Source organism: Xiphophorus couchianus, chromosome 10, assembly GCF_001444195.1.
Source record: "Xiphophorus couchianus chromosome 10, X_couchianus-1.0, whole genome shotgun sequence".
In the NCBI taxonomy this organism is placed as follows: Eukaryota; Metazoa; Chordata; class Actinopteri; order Cyprinodontiformes; family Poeciliidae; genus Xiphophorus; species Xiphophorus couchianus.
Window position 1 is genome coordinate 5,315,184 of NC_040237.1, and position 19,063 is coordinate 5,334,246.

The window sequence follows — 19,063 nt, forward strand, 5'->3', positions numbered from 1 at the left end:
AGGAAGTCGGGAATGATGCAGAACAGAAGAAATGAACAACTCGGCTGAGGCGAAGCAGTGCTGAAATAGTATTTTTATTAAATACTTCCAAGATCCAAGTTTGAAGAATAACAAAGCTATGATGTAGACCAACTAACACTCAGACAAACACTTTGATAGTCGGCAATTTATGGTTGTATTTCATTGTACATTGTGATCATGCAAAATAAAACAAAGCAAGAAAAATATAAATCCAGCCAGAAGCGCAGCCCAATAATATATCATTACAACGCGGGGAAAACATCGAGGGCCTCATACCAAGCTACGGCGCCTGAAACTTTTTTTTTTTTATCCTTTTTTTTTTTAAATCTTGTTTTATATTTTCATATCACTTGTTCAACATTCTGGGTGGATGGAATTTCAAAAGATGCAAATATCATATATTGACACTAGCTCCATCCATATTTTGTGATAGAAATGTGTAACTGAAACATGCAAATAACTAGGCGTCGCAACCCGCACGTCTCCCAGCAGGCGCCATGTAAAACCACTGAGGGTTGATTACACTGATAAATAATTAAGTCCCGATCAATATCCCTCAAGACGTTTTTGTTGTCTTCACTTCCTCTTCCCTTTTGTTTTTTTCTCTACATGTTTGTGAGGGAGAGTGCAGAACTCCAGCTTGGCAGATTGGCAAAACAACCAATCGACAACAGCAACATTAGTAATAATAATAATATAATAATAATAATAATAAAAACTTAAAACCAGTAACACGGAAACAACAGAGAAAGGAACAAAGAATCGGTTTCAAGAGCAGAGGGGAGAGGTCAGGGGTCAGTCAATCTGTCAAATGGAGATATCAGGAGGGAGGACACCTAAAGCAGCACGACGAGGGCGGCGCCGGTCACAGCAGCGGTGCAGATATGTTACAAAGCCTAAAAACACACCGCCCGGAGTGCGTGGGTGCATATGATATGAAAAGACGGCTCACAGCATCGTGGGACCAGGAGTTAAGGACACTAGTATCTTTAAAAATAGTTCTTGGAGTGTTGCTGAGAAAGAGAGAGGGGGATTACTTCCATCTTGGCATTTGTTTTTATTCCCTTTCTTCATAAACAGTCGTACGGCCATGGGAGCGCCTACAGGAGAGCTTCAATTTGTTTACTTTAGAGCAATCAATACCTCAAATATTTCAGGGTTGAGAGCTACGAATAGAGGAACAAGCTTCACCTAAACTAGAGCGGAGTTATAGAGGGAAGGGGGTCCATTCCCCTAAATGCACAGGATGAGTGTCTCTTAGATACATGTACATATATTACACTTTTCTACATATACCTATACATACACTGTATTTACACAGTGATTATAAACAAACCAGGCCCTTGCAGAAAGCAGAGTAACGGGTTAAAAGAGGTTAATGAGAGAGAGGCAGCGAGCAAACATGCAAAACGCAGGTGGCGGCTTTTCATGGTACGGGCCTCCTGCTCCTCTTCCTCCCTCAACTGTATGTAGACACGACGAAACGCAGCTAGTTTCCAATGCGCACGATAAAATCTTTACTGGAAAAAAAAAAAGAGCAAAAAGTTCTCAGCTGCTTTTTTTTTTTTTTTTTTAAAAGGAGCCTTGACTATAGTCAGTCAGAGCGAAGGAAAAAAAAAAAAGGAAAAACACGGATAATGGCTCCTGTTGTTCACGAGAACACAAATGGATCAGGACGCTAAAAAACACAACGAAACACGTCGACTTTAGTTCAGACGCCCCCCTCCGCTAACGTTTCCCGATCCCACAAACAACGACGACTTCCGATCCGTCGGAAAAAACAAGAACACGAACGAAAACACAAACACGTAAAAAGCCTCCACTAAAGTTCTACACTTTGGTGCTTTGTGTTTTTGATATCAAGTTTCTCTTGTCGTCAAGTTCCCAGAGTGAACTTGATTGTTTTATTTTTTCTCTTTTCTTTCCCTCTTTAATTCAGTTGAGGAAAGATTTCCCTTCATGTCAACACCCAGGTAGCGAGGACAACACTTCCAACCTGGTAATCCCTAAATGGGTACAAAATCTAAGCACTCCCCCTCCGCTCCTCCCTTTTGTTTTCCCCAGATAAAGATAAATGCTTGGTTGGGTTTTGGTGGTTTCTGGTACATCTAGCCATAAATTTACACAGTATATTCATAACTCATACTCATAAACTGTCACAAGTTCAACTGTATATCCTCTCCTCCCCAGGGACATGTCATCTCGCGCAGGCAGAAAAAAGATGGCTGCCAGGGGAGGGACAAGAGGGCAAAGATGCACCCTCCAGTCAGGCGCCAGATGCATGCATCATCATCTCATGGAGGGGGTCGGGCTCGGGGAGGCGGGGTTCTCGTGTTCAGCCGGCCCCCAGCAGGTCAAAGGAGGGTCGGGGTTGGTTGGTGACGTGGAGAGGGATGCGTTCTGGCCCGGCCGGGCTTCCTGGCACTATCCAATCCACGCAGAGGACGTGCCTCTGAAAACACGCTCGCTGAAATAAACTGCCCCCCAATAAACGCGCTCCAGAGGACCGGAGCCTCAGGACCGCTGAGGAAGAGAGGCAGAGCGTTTAGCGGTCAGATGAAAACAAAAAGGTAAAACTTTATTTGAAGGGTTGTGGATAACACCGGCATGATGAACATGAAGGAGTTTTAATGAATGTTTATGACCGTCATGGAAGTGTCATTCGGTAAATAATGACACTTCTAATGCAAAGTTGCTTTAAAAGTCATTATTTACCAAATAATGCAAAGTTAGCACTTTTAATGGACTTTTAATGCAATTTTCCTTTCAATAGTAACTTTAAAAATTTGCAGAATTACAGTCATAATTTACAGAATGACACTTCATAAACATTCTTAAAACCTCCATGTTCATGACAGGTGTTATGTCATATTTATGACTGTGTCATATCACTTTAAATAAAGTGTTACCAAAAAATGCATTATAAACATTAATAACAATAACAATGATCTAAACCAGGGTGCCCAGAGTCGGTCCTGGAGGGCCGGCATCCTGCATGTGTTGGTTCTCTCCCTGGTTGTAGTAACAACCTCTTCAGCATGTCAATGTTCTTCTTAGGCCTTTAATGAGTCTTCATTTGATCCAGGTGCGTTAAACCAGGGAGAGAACTAAAACCCGCAGGATGTCGGCCGTCCAGGACCCACTTTGAGCACCACTATACTGAGTGAAGCAAATTATGGTAACTGCAAGCATGTTCACAAATCTTGTAGAAGTCTAATATGGTTTGTACGTTTTTCACACAGTAAAATTCAAGCACTTTAAGGTAATAGTGTTTCAATTCACTATTTAGATAATTTATTACTAGGGGCTGACCAATTGCAGTTTTCTGGCCGATCATCGACTACTCATCTTTTAAAAAGCCTAACTTACCAATTCCGATTTTGGCCGATACCATTTTTTTTTAAAGTGAAATGTTGCTCAATATATCAAGAAAGCTGCTGAATTGGCAACAATGGGGTAACTATTGTTAACTGCAAATGTGCAAACATGACCTGGTTGGCCAGTTTGTCAGTCAAACCTTTATCATGGGAGAAAAAAAAAGCACAGTGGTTGATTTTTAGACCTTTGCCGAAGTTGATAACATCGGTGGATAAAATCAGCTTCACATGTAAAAATCGGCCGATCACAGATCTTCCAAAATTAAAGAAATCGGCACCAATGGATCGGCTGGCTCATAAATCGTTGCAACCCCATTTATTACATCTAGTCATAGTATTAAGCTTCCTACAGCAGGAACAAGGTAAACTAGAACAAAACGAAATTTTATGTTTTGAAATGTCTCTCTCTCACAAAGTCTGCACACCTCACTGATCCAAGAACAAAACACTAATCTAACAAAAAAATAAATTAAAAAAATCCCAATTTCAATAATGTATAAATTTTAAGCCAAACTTCATCTAAACTGCACAGTTTGTACCTGATCACTGTAGTGGTGCAGCCGGTGCTCCTGAGCAGTGGAAGTGAACGTTGAGCCACTTTCCGTCACGGCGGTGCCACACCCGGGTCTCCTCTGATTGGCTGGAACGAGGGCGGCCCGTGGAGTCCACGAACTGCGTGAGCCGGATGTAGGCGATGCAGGCGGCGTCCTCGCCGATGAGGTGGACGTGGGGGTTCAGCAGGGTGGTGTGCACGGGCTTGTTGTTCTTACTCAGCACTGGACAGATAAAACACAAATGTGACGATGGTTTTACAGGACATGATTCACGACTTTGGCTGATCAAAACCTGAACTTCACATCACTTGCTGGGAATAAACTAAATATTTTTAGAAGCAAAATGTAATCTACAGGAAAATAATAATGTATACATTCTGCAAGTCTGGAAGACACTCACAGTTTTCAAAGTAAAACTTGTGGAAGTCCATGCCTTCCACCAGGTTTCCCAAAGCTTCGGGTTCAAAAGAGGTGAGTCCAGGATCACAAATCCTTCTAAAGAAAAAAGGTCAAAGGTCGAATAACAAAGACAGAAAACAAAGACAACAGCTACAATTAAAAATACGCGACACGCACCGAAAATTAGCTTTAAGTGCAAAAATCTAAATAGTTTGGCTGTTTGGAATAAACTGATTACACAGGATCAGTAATGAAAGATGAAGGATTTTAAATAAATTCAACACCAAGTCTCACTGCAGTCAAAAGGATTCACTCTCTCTTGTGAATAAAAATCTTTGTAAAAACACACCTCATTATGCAGGAGGTCAAAAACTCAACAGGTACTTCATACTTAAACTGCAAGATGTGCAGCAATAATTACTGAAAAGCACAGAATTTTAATCAAGTGGCACGGATTTGCTCAAAACTATATAAATAAGACAAAAGAGGGTTTGGTATTCTGTTTTCTTGCAGCAACAAATCAAAGCCAAAATTATTCAGGGAGATTTAGCAGCAGCATGTCTGGAGGAGAGAGACTTCTTGTCTACAGTGAAGCACAGCAGCGGCTCAGTGATGCTCTGGGACTGCTTTGATCAGTCCCAGAATCAGTAACAGGGAATCAGTAACAATATACATCATGATAGACACGTGATCAGTTATCAACAGATAACATGTCCGACAGAATATTCAATAATTTCACTGAACTCTGATCTAGAACCACACAGCATTCTAGGAAATGTAGGCAGAGGAAAGACCTTAGCTGGTCAATCTCTCACGGTCAGCTGCTAAACTAAGGTTTGTAGCATCAACTCACTCACTCGTTGGTTGTCTAGCAACTCACTCACTCACTCTCCGGTTACTTAGCAACAACCTGCTAAATTGCTGGCGCAGCAGCAGTTTCAGGTTTTGCCACTGTGCCTCATAAGTGCATAAAAATAAATAACAGCTTGGAGTGAAAACTGGATAAAATGAGAAAGATCACACCGCCAGTTTGGCAGTATTATATAATTATATAAAACTAATTCGTAATTTTTTATACTAATATTGTGATATGTTTTTCAGCCACATTGCCCAGCTCTTCCCAACTAAACATCAAAGTCTACTAATGTTTGGTTTTTAATCTAAAAACCAAACATTAGTACAACTAAACAAAATCATCATGACACTACAGCCATCACACTTTTTTTTTAACAACAGTTAATAGAAATTTGATAGGACGTGGTAAAGGGAGTGGCAGAAAATAAACAAAATGTTAACTGGAAGTCTTTGCCGATTAGAACACTATGATTTCAGCAGGACATAAAAACAAAACAGTTTTAGTGTTCAAGATGTTAGTCAAGAAGGAAGAGCTAAGATAAAAATCCCCCAGAAAAGTCTAATTTTTCAAGAAATCACTTTCAAAGCCATCTTATTTATTACAAACAGCTGTTACTTTGCACATTTAGTCAACAAAAGTATTTGCAGTAGGGAAAGTATTTCCCATAGCTTGAAGAAACTGCAGCACTCACGTGTAGGCTTCAAAATCTCCATTATTGATCGCTTCAATCAGCTGCTCCGTTATCTTGATGATTTCCTGTTTACGGGCTGCAGAAAGGAGAACAAACAGGAAATAGGTGGAGGATGATTAAAAGCCACATGGAGAATTAGTGATGTTTAACTTCATCCTAACACCCGTCACACCAAAAGCAGCAGCTTCTTCTCTGCAGCTTGACCACATTATGGCAATCTGCTCAATCTCTCGCCTTCAGTGCGACACTCTGGTGGGAGCACACGCTGCCACATTTCTGCCTGTAAACGCCTCAGCTGAAAGGACCGGCCCAGCCCCAGGGTCAGATCGGCCGCTTTGATTCCGAGCTCCAACGAAGCGTTTTTGAATCCGACATCCAAAAATATCAGAAGGAACGACGGAACAGCGCGTCCAGTCAACCACCGATAAACTTGAACTTACCCATGATGACCCGACAGACGCAAAGAAGCTAGCTAGCTAGCTAGCTAGTAACGGCAAGTAAGCGCCTAGTTAGCATTAGCATAGACATAAATACGTAGACGCCTCATTGAGCGCTGAATCATACGTTGACGCCATCTTGGATGTGGTAGAGTGGAGAGATCGGAGGTAAATGTATGTGGTCAGGCTACTGGTGTTGTCCATGTTCAGCTACGCAGATTGATTTTGCCCCCCCCTCCCTGTTAAACTCGTCTGGAGCCGGGGCTGATGTGCTGAACCGTTATACATAGCATTACATTTCACAAATAAGAATGAAAGAATACACATGTACGGTTGTATTTATCCATAAAAACAATTTTACGAGCAGGATTTATGCTCGTAAATTCCACGAATTCTCGCGGCGGAGCCAGTTTCAAAACAACCAAGAACAATTTTTTTACGCAACTAAATTTGCCCTCAGTAACTACTGCTATTTGCTTAGCAAACCTTTTTCATATCGTGCGCGTTTGCTAGTGAGAGCTAATGGAAACAGCTGTTAGAAGAGAAATGCATTAAATACCAAAGGACTTTGGCAGAAGCAAGTGGTTTATTTCCCACATATGGAAAAAATGCAGTGGAACAAAGACATGTCAGGTATTTCAGCACAAGAGTTCAAAAACAGCAGTAACAGATTCCTGTTTGTGAAATGAGTGTGCATTGAGTTAATGACTCAAAAAAGCAATAATACTGATGGGTTCAATGCTAAAATCAAGACAACCCATGAAAATAAAAGTCAACTGAATTCCACTGTATTAATTACCAGTATTAGATTTGTATCCTTTACAAAATGGAAGAAGAAAAAGTGGAGGAAACCAAACACTTCGACAAAAGTTTGATCTTTCCCTGCCCCCCAAATTATTTATACCTGGAAAATAATGAAAGCAAGCTCCAGACTTTAACTCTGGATTGGAATCCTTCCTCCGAAAATCCCTAAAAACCATGTTGAAATGCAAGTAGAAAAACATCCCCTCAGCATGATTCTGCCATCAACATGCTTCACAGCTGACATGGCGTTATCCACATGACAAGCAGTGCCTCTTCACGTATGTCCTCCTGCCCCAGAGACTAAGCTCGCCATTCAGACTAAAGGTTTCTACTACGGTTTCAACAGTCAAAACATTTTTCTCCTGATTTGAAAACATTTAAGGTGCGTTTCTGCAAAATAAAAGTCCTCTACAATGCTCATGTGTCCACTTTACCATAGAGGTGCATCTTCATGACCCATAAGGATTAAATCCAGGCGAATCTATAAAGTGGCCCAAACGTTGCACATTAGTTACTAGCAATGTTAAAGCAATTGGTTCATGGTTCACGGCAAGATCATCATCTCTCAATGAGATATGTGGAGTCCCTCTAAATAAGACAAACATACATGGTGAGCAATAAGGGTACTAGAATAGGACAAATAAAATACAATAATTTCTTTCTAGTTTGGTCACAATTATAGGCCTAGATGCACCTGCCTTGATGAGTTCATCAAGGTAAGTGATAAACTAAGCCTTCACAAATTAAAAATACAGCGGATTGAATGGGATTCAGTGTGAGGTAAAGTGACGATGTGCTAAAAATAAAACCTCTGACAACAGAAGCCGCTGCGTGTGGGAGTTGTGCTGGGCGAAGAGAGGTTATCTGAGTTGGTGGCAAGTTGTAAATTATTTTATTAGCCTAATTGTAAATAGCTTACACAGTTACAAAAATGTATTCTTGACTGCCTTCCTATATAGAGACCATATACCTTGGACTAAAAACCTTGGTTTTCACTCCAAGGTCTTTTCAATCAACTGAAATTACCGCAAGTGGACTTCAGACAAGTTGCAGTAGCAACTGAAGAGTAGTCCGGAGAAACAGGAAGTACCTGAGCTTACACTATCAAAGGGAGTGAACACTTGTTTATTGTTTTGAATGTTTACGTTTCTTTGGAGATTTAGAAAGAAAGTCTAAAACATGTTTTCACAATTACATTTTGTGTAGATTTAAATCCATCCATTATCTTTCTCTTAACCCAAATCGGGTTGCTGGGGCAACAGGGAACCCCTCAACATCCTCAAGCTCATTCTAGGGGGTCCGAAGGCATTCCCAGGCCAGAAGAGATATACATCCCCTCCAGCAAGTTCTGGGTCTTCCCTTGGGTCTCATCTTAGTTGGATGTGCCCAGAAAATCTCCAAAAGGAGGCGCCCAGCGGGAGGTATCCTGATCAGATGCCTGAGCCATCTTAACAGACTCTTTCGATATGGAGAAGCAGAGGCTCTACTTTAAGCTTTCACCTAAAACAGATTTCCTCACCCCATCTCTAAGGTTGAGTCCAGCCACCCCAAGGAGAAAGCTATGACACATGTCCCACGACCACAGGTGGGAGTTGGACCATAAATGGAGAGTTTTGCTTTTTGGTTTGCCACAAGAGACCGAAGCGGAGCATTACTGCAGACGAAACCCTAATCTATCTGTCCGTCTCCCCGATCTATCCTACCCTTTAAAAAATAGCTGGAAAACAAATTAGTGCTGAAATGATTAAGTTAGTGATGGATTAATTGTTAACTAGAATACATAGACCAGGGGTGCCCAAACTTTGTAAGACCAAGATCTACTTTTTCTGTTACCAGCCAGATATCTACCTCATAACATGAAGATATAAAAATGTTAAATGAAACTCTATTGACTTATTTTATATGCAAATATCCATCAGTTATAGCAGAAATATCAAAGTGATAGAAAACCTAATGCAGTTTCTTCCTCAGTGAGATTCTGAGACTGGGAGGAGGTTACTGGTTTCAGAAACTGGTTGCAAACCTGAGGTCAGCAGGAATTACTTGGTTATGGTAGTTCTGAACTTTGGTTTGATGACCTCAATATGAGAAATTTCAGACTGATAGGAAGAACCACAGAGCTTGTTAGGTTAAAGCCACATCTTGTGAAGTTGGGATATTTTTTCCTCCAACAGTTTCTCAAATGTTGGACTGGATTTTATTTCAACGTCATTTGTGAATGTCAGCTTCTCATTTTCAACAGTGGGGCTGCAAAGGTTTAAAAACCTTGTCATTTTGGAGAAAGTTTCATCATCAATATTCCCACTAAATAAGAGACAAAAATAAATAGCATGTTTGATGGAGCAAAAGCATTTCAGACTCTGAGCTCAAGGCAAGTTGCCAGAGAGCACCAAACTAATATTACTAAATAATAGACAATTTAATTTCACATAATTATCTCAGTAGAAGCCATTTGTTTGTTACTTATTGAAATATATTTGTCCCTTTTGGTGTTTATTGTGAATGACATACTCACAGACTAACGAGGTAATTAGTCCAAGTTTCTCGTTTACTGAACGTTTACAGCGGCTGTAATGCGCCACAGCAAATGTAAACAAAGATAAAACGTGAACAGGTGATTGACTCAAAACCACTCGTACCTTTTTACTCTCCGTCTCTCTTTGTCATTTAAGCACACCCGTTGCCATGGCAACTGCCTGCGTCCCGCAACTCGAGCAGAGATTACGTTAAAAACACATCATTCAGAAGGTAATGCACCAAGGTAATGCCCTTGGTGTATTACCTTGGTGCATATTTATTTCGCAATTATTAATAAGCGCACTCATGAACACAGCGGTGGTAGATTAGCTAATTTAAACTGTTGCTCTGCTAGTCAGTCGGTGTTTTTTTTTGTTAATTGAACTGAAACGCACTGAATTGCGCAACACCTTGTTGAAACAATAATTACTGAGGTCAATAATTTGAACACATTTGTTGATTTTTTAAATTCTTTAATAAAGTTTCAAATGTTTTGGATCTTTTAATATTTTGATAAGCGTGTCAGAAGAGCACGCACTGGTTTCAGGCTCTTGGCGGCGTTCAGTTTGTCACCTACTGCTGAGATCGACTTAAAACCTTCCGCAATCGACGTATTGAGCACCCTGACATAGACTAAAAAAAGGCAGATTACTAAAATAATCATTATTTGCAGTCTTAGAACAAATGCAAGGATATGAATAATTTCTGGTGACGCTGTATATATTCTTTGTTTTTATAGTTTGGGGGCCGGGGGGCTGATTAAAGAAACAGAAATCCAATAATTCCAAGTCAAAATACAACAAAGAAAAACAAAGCAAAAGAACATGATACCAGGGGGTGTCAACACTTCACTACCGCACTTCAGAGAGGAAGCAGCTACTGAGAACAGAAGGCAGGTGTAGCTGGGTTAGGCAGTTAGAGAGAGGTGCTCTTACTCAGCTTAATGTTGCTTTTAGTAGCGACAGTGCTGCCCCCTAGTGGAGCGGAGGGGATGGAGGACTGTGATTGGTCTGAGTCCGGGCAGGAGCTGTTGCCCGTGCTGTTCCATGCCATGCGCTTTACATCATGCGGTGGAACTGAAACACACAATGGATGGTGAAACATACATGTCGATGGACAGCAGGGAAAATGAAAAGCAACGTGCGCACACACTTCATGCAGTAAAATAAAAATAAAAAACTGAGGGGGAAAGGTGGATGTAAGGCTGGTTTACAATAGAACTGGTAGGAAGTAAAGCTCCAACTTAAGTTGATGAGAGACATTCAGATGGGTAACATGAGAAAGAGATGATGGCAGGCAGCAGGGTCCATACAGCAATAATTGTGATGTTTGTGACTACTCAATGTTCGTATCTGATAAGCGGTAGCATCAAATGCACAAGAGATCGAAGCCATTGCTTGTTATTAGCTTCAGCTATGCCTAAAGGGAGTCGGCATGTTATAGTAAGAAGGCAGAAATGGAAAATACAACTGAGGAGTAATAGCAAGGAAAACATTTGGGTGTTCGTTCATCAGCAGAAAGAAGAGCACTACAGAAAAATGTAAGGAAAGATTCAGAGCAGAGAGGAGGGAACATTAAGAGGAGGGATCTTAGAATATTAACGGAGCAAAACATGTAAATGAGAACAGAGGGGAGACTATGTGAGCACAAAGAGAAACATGATGCTCTGCTGTGCAGGGTTCCAGGAGAGTCAGATGGGCAGTGGGCCGGGAGGCCGGTTTGGGACGCTCAGCTACAAGGTAAGCTGGACCTCCACCGGACGACAGGAGGACAGTGGTCACCAGGAAACACACACACACACACACAAACACACACACTTCAAGGTTCCCACAATGGCCAAAAACTAGAGATATACAAAAATTTTTGGACTTTTCTTAAAGTTGGTGCATTACCTTTGCTTTAAAATAGTGAAGGTAGCCCTGCTCTTTGATAGTTTTCAATAACAGAAATGCTTTAATGACAAAAACTAAAGCGTTTTAAATGGGGAACTCTTCGAAATGAACAAGTTTATTTCAACTTGGATTAGAGCTGCCCAGCGGACAACCACTGACACCCTCCACAAAGAGGGCAGGCCACAAAAAGGTTGATGCAAAAGAAGCTGCCTGTTCAGACGGATGCATTCAAGCAGTTTATTGGAAAGTTGAGTGTAAGGAAAAAAGAAGATAGTGAAAAAGGTACGTAGGCAACAGGGATAACTGGAGCCTTGAAGGAATTGTGAGCAAAGACCATTTAAGAGCTTCAGGCATCTACTGGTCTTAGTCCACCAAGTCGGATCAGTCGTCTCCCAAGAAATTTAGACATCAGAGCAAAAAGTAGCAGGGCCACGCTGTAGTGATGCAGTAATTCATGCAAAAGGAGCCCTGACCAAGTACTGAATGCGTTTACTGTCCAGTAAGTGAACCTGCTTTTCATTAGACTGACATTTAAACATTATGAATCCATTTTTATTCGTCTTATTTCAATTTTCTGATTAAATAAACTGGGTTTTCAAGAGCTGTAAGTCATAATCATCAATATATATCGCACTAAGGATTTTGTATAAATTAAAATACATGTAACATGTATTTTATTTTCTTCCGTCTGAAAATCAGTTTTCTTACATGGTGTAGTTCAACTTTTTCAAATAAAAAAATGTATTCAGCTCAGCCAAATTTAAACATACTAAAATCTAGAAAGATGGCATGCTACTTTGTATTTTGATAGACCAGCTACTCAAGAATAATTTTTAGGAAGAAAAGTTTCTAAGAGAGAAAAACACACATATACACAAAAAATGCTTTTTTGCTAAAGGTGACCTTGAACATGTTACGACAGGTCTGTGGGCTATACAAAACATGTTCATTACTTTTTTTTTTTGCACAAAATCATTCTTAGATGAGATTTTAATCTGGCCAGTTCTGCCTATTTTCAGCCCCTTTCAGAATGAGCTGCTTTATGGCCTCTGGTTATTTTAAATCCAAATAAGTTTCTGCTGGCCACGCCCCCAACTCAACGTTTCCACTTGCATGTAAAATTGGCTGCAATTGTACAACTATGTATGTTTGAAAAGCAGAAGTAGAGCCTCCCACACAACCAACAAGAATGCATCAACTGGTTTCTAGATGGTAAGTCAACAACAAAACTTTTTTTCCCCAGCAGCCATTGTACAGCTCATACAGTGGAAAAACCAGCTGACCAAACATGCTGGGATTTCGCTTGGGTTGCTAGGTGATGGGCTGGCTTTGGCTGGGGTTGCTTGGTAACAGCGCTGTGCCCATCGACTGTGACTTTACAATCGGGAAGTTTTTGAAATTGCTCATTTTACAGACACCAAAAAATAGGGTGGGTGTTTTTTTAAGCACTTGGGCTGATTTTAGAAACAGTTGAGATCCAAACTGGAGGACAAAAATGTGTAAAATGTAGATTTAAAACAGGAGTCCTTTAATATTAATACATTATTTAAGACAACTTCACTGCATGTATGCAAGGAAAAGGAAGCTGAGGTTTTCCTGTTTTACAGAAAGAAAAGGTAATAGCAGTGGGGGGGGGGAAAAATCCAAGTTGCAATAAACTAAAATATTAAATACTTTGACATCAGAATCTGATTAAGTCCAGAAAGAGAAACGTCTAAAAACCAGTGGGAACCCTATAAAAAAGTAAGGCTTGGTAGATCGGAGTGTGAGCAGAGCTCAAACATGGAAGACGTCATTGCCAGTGCTACAAGAAACCGAGGTGGGAGTGGGAGGAATAGGTGTCAGGTCCTTGCAGGGGGGTCAGGGGGCAACCATAGCTTCTCTTTGCCATAGATAAACTTACTGGCAGGTGAGCTTTGAGGTGAGGGCAGAAGAGGGGGCATCTCCTCAGCAGCGCTGCTCTGACTCAGCGCCGAACTGTCCGCTAGATGTAGCCAAACACACAATAATTACAAACACACACATACGACAGGCACACTTAGGACCGCAACACACTTGCCGATCACTACAGTCAAATACACACACTTCACTAAAAAGGGAGAAAGAAAGAGACAGTGAATGAAAACAGGGAAAAGGGAATAAAACACTTGAGTACCTTTCCTACCTTTCATTTCCTCCTCATCGTTTGTGGCGTTGCTCTCTGTTGATCCCTGAGGACCAAGAAGAGGAACAGACAGACACTGAAACCAACGAAGGAAAGATCCGAGAGCGAGTCAACCAGGGCGGCGCCGTGTTCCCACCCAACACAACAAAAATATTACCTTGACTCCATCAGGAGGGTTGTGCACCACTGTGCTCTGAGATTCCTGTAGAGCAGAACAAAACAGTCAGTCTGACATATTTTTGCTCTGAAATGGTGCGTCTCAACTGGGTTTGAACCGGCCCCAACTATTTTACCTCCACAACACCTCCACAGTCCACAGGGCATTTTAGAGTGAAAGACGGTTTAGGTTGGTAAAATTACAGATATCTGAATCCACTGCCAAATATATATATGTACATTTTATCCTTATGCTGTAGACTTGTGAGCCACTTTCACAAAAGCATCTCCGTTACACCCCTGACTCGCCAACTGAGGTCGTCACAGCCTCACCTCTGCGGGTCGAGGCAGCGATGACTTTTGGTTCGAGCGTCCAACCAGCCACAGGTTCCACAAAAATAAACAGAATGATTTGGAAATAATTTCCAATGAGAACAAGAAGCTGGTGAGATATACAATTTAAATTTGAAGCATTCGATCAGCAACAGGACATCTGCTATTATCGTAAAAAAAAAAAGAGGTATGGAAAGACTTGTTACTGGAGGTGGGTATTTATCATATCGTTTATCATTTATGGTGCTAATTTTTCTTCATAAGAATTTTTATTTAATTCCCATTAATGATGTTTAAAATCCCAAAAACGTTGTGATTGTTGTTGCTGACTTGTCAGAATTATTTTTTTACTATTTTCTCCACTGATTGTTCAATATTACTATCAAATAAACTGAGATATATGATTAAATGCAGTTGCTGAGTGCAGTTTAGTCCCACAAATCACACTTTATTATGCAAGCAGTGTCCTAAAGAGGTGTAACATTAACGGGCATTGTTTATCAAGAGCAGTGTTTGTGTTTGAGGGGCTATGATTGCTCTTCCATACAGTCACAGAAACACAAAGAGCGATAAACTCACTTTTATCATGATCGTAACGGTACCACAAAATATTGTGATAAAACCTTAAGTCCATCTCGGATCAAAAAGATCCTTTACACAGAAACAGGAGTCTTGCATTGTAAGCGTAAACTGAAATCTGGCTCTTGTAGAAAAGAGTTTTAAATCTCTACATTATAAAAAAAAATCTTTGGTTATGGGGAAGGACCAACGGCAAAGTTCATACCAAGATGATGAGTTAGTGTCAACAGAGATAGCAACCATACCGTTCAGGAAACCCCAGTGGTTTATGAGGACATGAGAAGCTTCTCAGGTTAGAAAATGTAATTTTACTCCATTTTATCTCTATTAGCCCCTTTTCAATACAACTAGGCATCACTTAAATTATTAACACCAGTGTTTACCAACCCTGGTCCTCAAGGCACACTGCCCTGCATGCTTTAGAGGTTTCCCTGCTTTAATGTGCCTGATTCAACTGATTGCAGTTCAACAAACGCCTGTTAATCAGTCATCAATTGAAATCAGCTGGACTGAAGCAAGGAAATACCTAAAACATGCAGGGCAGTGTGCCTTGAGGACCTCGGTTGGGAAACACTGATTAACACCACCCTCCTGTTAAAACATGTTTTCCATGTGCCTGAGCCACATGAAGGCAGGGGTGTTTGACTTCAGCTGATTTCTGACAGTAATTTGACATTTGTTTCAACCACAACATGTGTAACATTAGCCTGAATAAATGTTTTAGGGTCAAACAACATGATGTTAGAGAATTATCTAGAGACAAAAAGTCTAGACTGTCTTCAAAACAACATTTTGTGACATTATTGCAGCGCAGATCAATCCTCAAATAAAAACCAGACTGTGTTTTTAGAAAAAACAACAGACTTTTTGCTGCTTCCATTCACTATGTTTTACACAACAAAACACGGATTACTGGTGACATAAATGTAAGTGAACAATTGTAACAATCTCTCTGAATGCTGGCAGCTTTTTAGTTTTTCTGATAAGCGCTTCCAGCACTGTTGGGTTTCCATAAATTCCTTGGTAGAATTCTGATTCATTAAATCTCCTTCAAATAAAAAATTAAAAATCATAACCACTTGCACCACTTTGGCTTGACTCAAGTCAAAGACTGCATCTCCTTTAGCTACAGAAACAAATCTAACAATTTTAGGCTGCAAACCTGAATACATTTGAAATGTAGAAGTGTAAATTGCATACGTATAATCCAACTTGGGGTCCTGTTGCACCAGTTGTGAAGCACCTTTGAAACAAACTACCTAATCCAAACCACGGCACTGCAACACACCATTCACTGCATGCTACAAGAGCATGATGAAGGCAGTAGAACCAGCATGTCAGTAAGAATGTTAATGAAGGAAAGCAAGCAGGTTAAAGTGAGGAAACATTCGCTAAAGAAGTTCAGAGCAAAAAGAAAGATGTTGGAAAAGATGGTTGAAATGGTAAAAAGGCCAAAAGCTTATCTAGCTAGGTTTGGGATGTTAAAGTTTATATACAGGGTCTGGAAAAACAAGAGAATAAAAAAACCTGTCTGATGCTTCAACTGCTAGCTGCATGATGTGAGCGGTTTATAGTCCAACCAACAAGCCCATGCTTTTATACACAGATGCAACCGGGAAAGTAAAATATGATTGATAAGCTGGTTTATTTCATTAATTCGATTCAAAAAGTGAAACTCATTCATAACTTATTTTATGTAAAAATATTTAGTTTAACATAAAATCTATAAAAAGGATTTTAATATAGAAATGTGGATTTTGAAGATTAAATTAACATTTTTTGAAAATCTGGATTTTTTTTCACCATGGTTCAAAGTGACATCACCCTGCTCAAGGCGGCCATCTTGTTTTGTGTATTAATTTGAATTTTGAATTCAGTTTAAGAATATTGTACAGTATTTACACTCAAGATTTAAATAAAGCCCCTTTCACAAAATACTTACTGAATTCGTCTGTCATCTCTCATCTTCCTCTCAACAACATCAGATGAGTTTTTCCTATCACTCAACTTTCCAATATTATGCATCTTTTGCGATGGCCTTTTAACGCCAACATGGCAACTCAAAGCATCGCTGACTGAAGAAACTTCATGCTGGACCTACAGGAACGTTGATTCAGTTCTCCTCCACTTTTCCTTTATTTCTAAATGAAATGTATTACTTACTTTCCCCTGAAAAGACGACTTTGGGTCACCGAGTTACTGCCCAGTCGTTTGTCATCTTAGCCCAGGTAAGTTTTCTGCCTCAGGAATAATTTAACACAATAAAAGTTACAGTTCTTGCCCATCCTGGATACGTCTGCGTGTGGAGAAGCCCTTACTTCAGCTTCACAATCTATTAAAAAGGCGTTTTGAATAGTTTTTAGCCACTCCCTTTTATTTATATCACAATAAATGCCACAATCATCTTGTAAATCTACTCTAGGCTTTGCAGTCCAGACACTTTTTCCTTCAACTCAGCTTTCCATTAATATGCTTGGATTCATTGCGGTAGGAGCCAGTTTATATAGAAATAAACTTTTGTGGCTTGTCATCCTTGTTGAGAATGTCAGTGACTGCTAACAAATATTTTGTATATCCCTATGTAATATAAAAAGCAATCCACTGGGTTTCCTTAGAAACTTTCTAAACTACTTTCAATAATTTATTGAGCATACTGTACTGTCTGATACTGTTTTAGGATAAATTTGAATTGAAATTATTTTTTATAAAGTGCCTTGAGATGACATTTATTGTGAATTGGCGCTATATTAAAAACTGAATATTTAAATTTTCTGATAAGCTAATATTGTGGTCTCGTCTGACTAAATTACAATCATTTAAATTAACAAAAATAAACACTTGAAATATAAAAGTAAACAAGTTTCACTCCTTAAATTGAAGTAAGTGAAAGAAACCAACTCTTCAATGATATTCTAATTTACTGTGTGTAAAACTAAACGGGTGCACTTGCGCTGCCTGAGATTTAAAGTAATGATTTTGTAATTTTGAAGGATTCCCAAAGGTCTTTAATGCACATTGATCTCAGTAACACTTGTGCACCTTTGGGAGGTTATTTGGCTTCAAGTTGGCACTGCTGGGGTGATACAAAGCAACGTCTGGAATGTTGATGAAGGATGACAAGCATGATGATGGAGGATGAGGCAAGAAAAATAAATCGGGCAACTATGCAACAACTTGGAGGTGGAGGAGGGAGGGGAGAGGTGGGAACTGGCACTGCGGCGGCCTACTGTACCATCTGGGCGTTGGCTGCCATGTTGGTGTCTTTCAGGGCATTGATGGCGCTCACTATACTGTTCTTACTGTTGTTGGTAGAAGGCTGGGACGAGAACGCAAACACTCAAAGTGAAACACAAAAGCTACACAAATACACACAGATGCATTTGAATTAAAACGCCTTTTTCGGGAAAGGGGGCTAATGTTTTTCCGAGCTCCAGGCTGTTGAGAGCTAACAGGATAAATGAGAGGGGTGAGTGCCACAGAATGGCCTCTAGATCATCCTTTTTACTGCCTCACTAACTCTCCATGCTTGTGCCACTTAACTACACACAGAAAACCCCAGGGGGAAAAAATATAGACAGGGAGGGCAGCAGGAGATGGGAGACTGCTCAGAAAGGAGGTTGACTGAAGCTGGCTTAAGGTAAAAGAATAAAAGCTTTGGATCAAGAACTGGGAAAAACAAAGCAGAACTAGGAAACTGAAAAGCTTGTGGATGGGAGTACGAGAAATTTAGGGTCTAAACATGACGAAAGAGGAAAAACAGGAAATAAGTCAAATTTCAGGAGGAAATACAAAATCAGTGCTTCATAACTAAACTTTTGTAGATAGTTGTTTTTTGCATTTACAACAAAGTTTGACTGCAAAATAAAGTCAAAATTTCACTTTGATATTTCTCAAAGTGAAATCCATCGACCCAGTTAATGTAAGAAAGTGATTCCGATTGCTGAAATAAATCTAAGCTATTAAAATGAGCCTGGATATAAAGGCAAGTGCTTTAAACTTAGCACTCTGCATCCATGTTCAAGACTCTTATTTTGAAGGGAAAAAGGAAGTAGTTCTTGAACAGTTGGCTAAAGGTGCTCAGCTACAAAGGTATTGAAGAAGCCTTCACCTTTTTTTTTTTTAGATTGTTGGGCAACATGCTGGGAACCCTGGTCCAAATTATTTACAAGAACTGAAAGAATACTTGCCTAACTCTTAGCCGCTAACGATGCTAAAGTAGCTTCCATGTCAAACCTTCCAATCGCCAACGATTTAAAGGGCCATTACATGGATTTTAATGAGAC

At 40.1% G+C, this 19,063-nt stretch overlaps 1 protein-coding gene across 29 annotated transcripts in view; it reads right to left on the minus strand.

Moving 5' to 3' along the window:
• Window positions 1-55: 55 nt before the first annotated feature.
• Window positions 56-19,063, minus strand: part of LOC114152148 (calcium/calmodulin-dependent protein kinase type II subunit gamma) — a 58,882-nt gene continuing 39,874 nt past the window's right edge. For 4 of the 29 annotated variants that reach the window (XM_028029905.1, XM_028029910.1, XM_028029909.1 and 1 more), the window contains 9 exons: window positions 18,013-18,096; window positions 13,870-13,914; window positions 13,704-13,758; window positions 13,452-13,532; window positions 10,592-10,732; window positions 5,899-5,974; window positions 4,353-4,447; window positions 3,938-4,174; window positions 56-2,544 (listed from right to left, as the gene is read on the minus strand). In XM_028029905.1, coding sequence (XP_027885706.1) covers window positions 3,942-4,174; window positions 4,353-4,447; window positions 5,899-5,974; window positions 10,592-10,732; window positions 13,452-13,532; window positions 13,704-13,758; window positions 13,870-13,914; window positions 18,013-18,096 — 810 coding nt within the window. In that variant the 3' untranslated portion in view covers window positions 56-2,544; window positions 3,938-3,941. Of the gene's footprint in view, window positions 2,545-3,937; window positions 4,175-4,352; window positions 4,448-5,898; window positions 5,975-10,591; window positions 10,733-13,451; window positions 13,533-13,631; window positions 13,638-13,703; window positions 13,759-13,869; window positions 13,915-18,012; window positions 18,097-19,063 lie in introns of all 29 variants that reach the window. The other 25 variants (XM_028029920.1, XM_028029913.1, XM_028029919.1 and 22 more) reach the window with 16 other exon arrangements.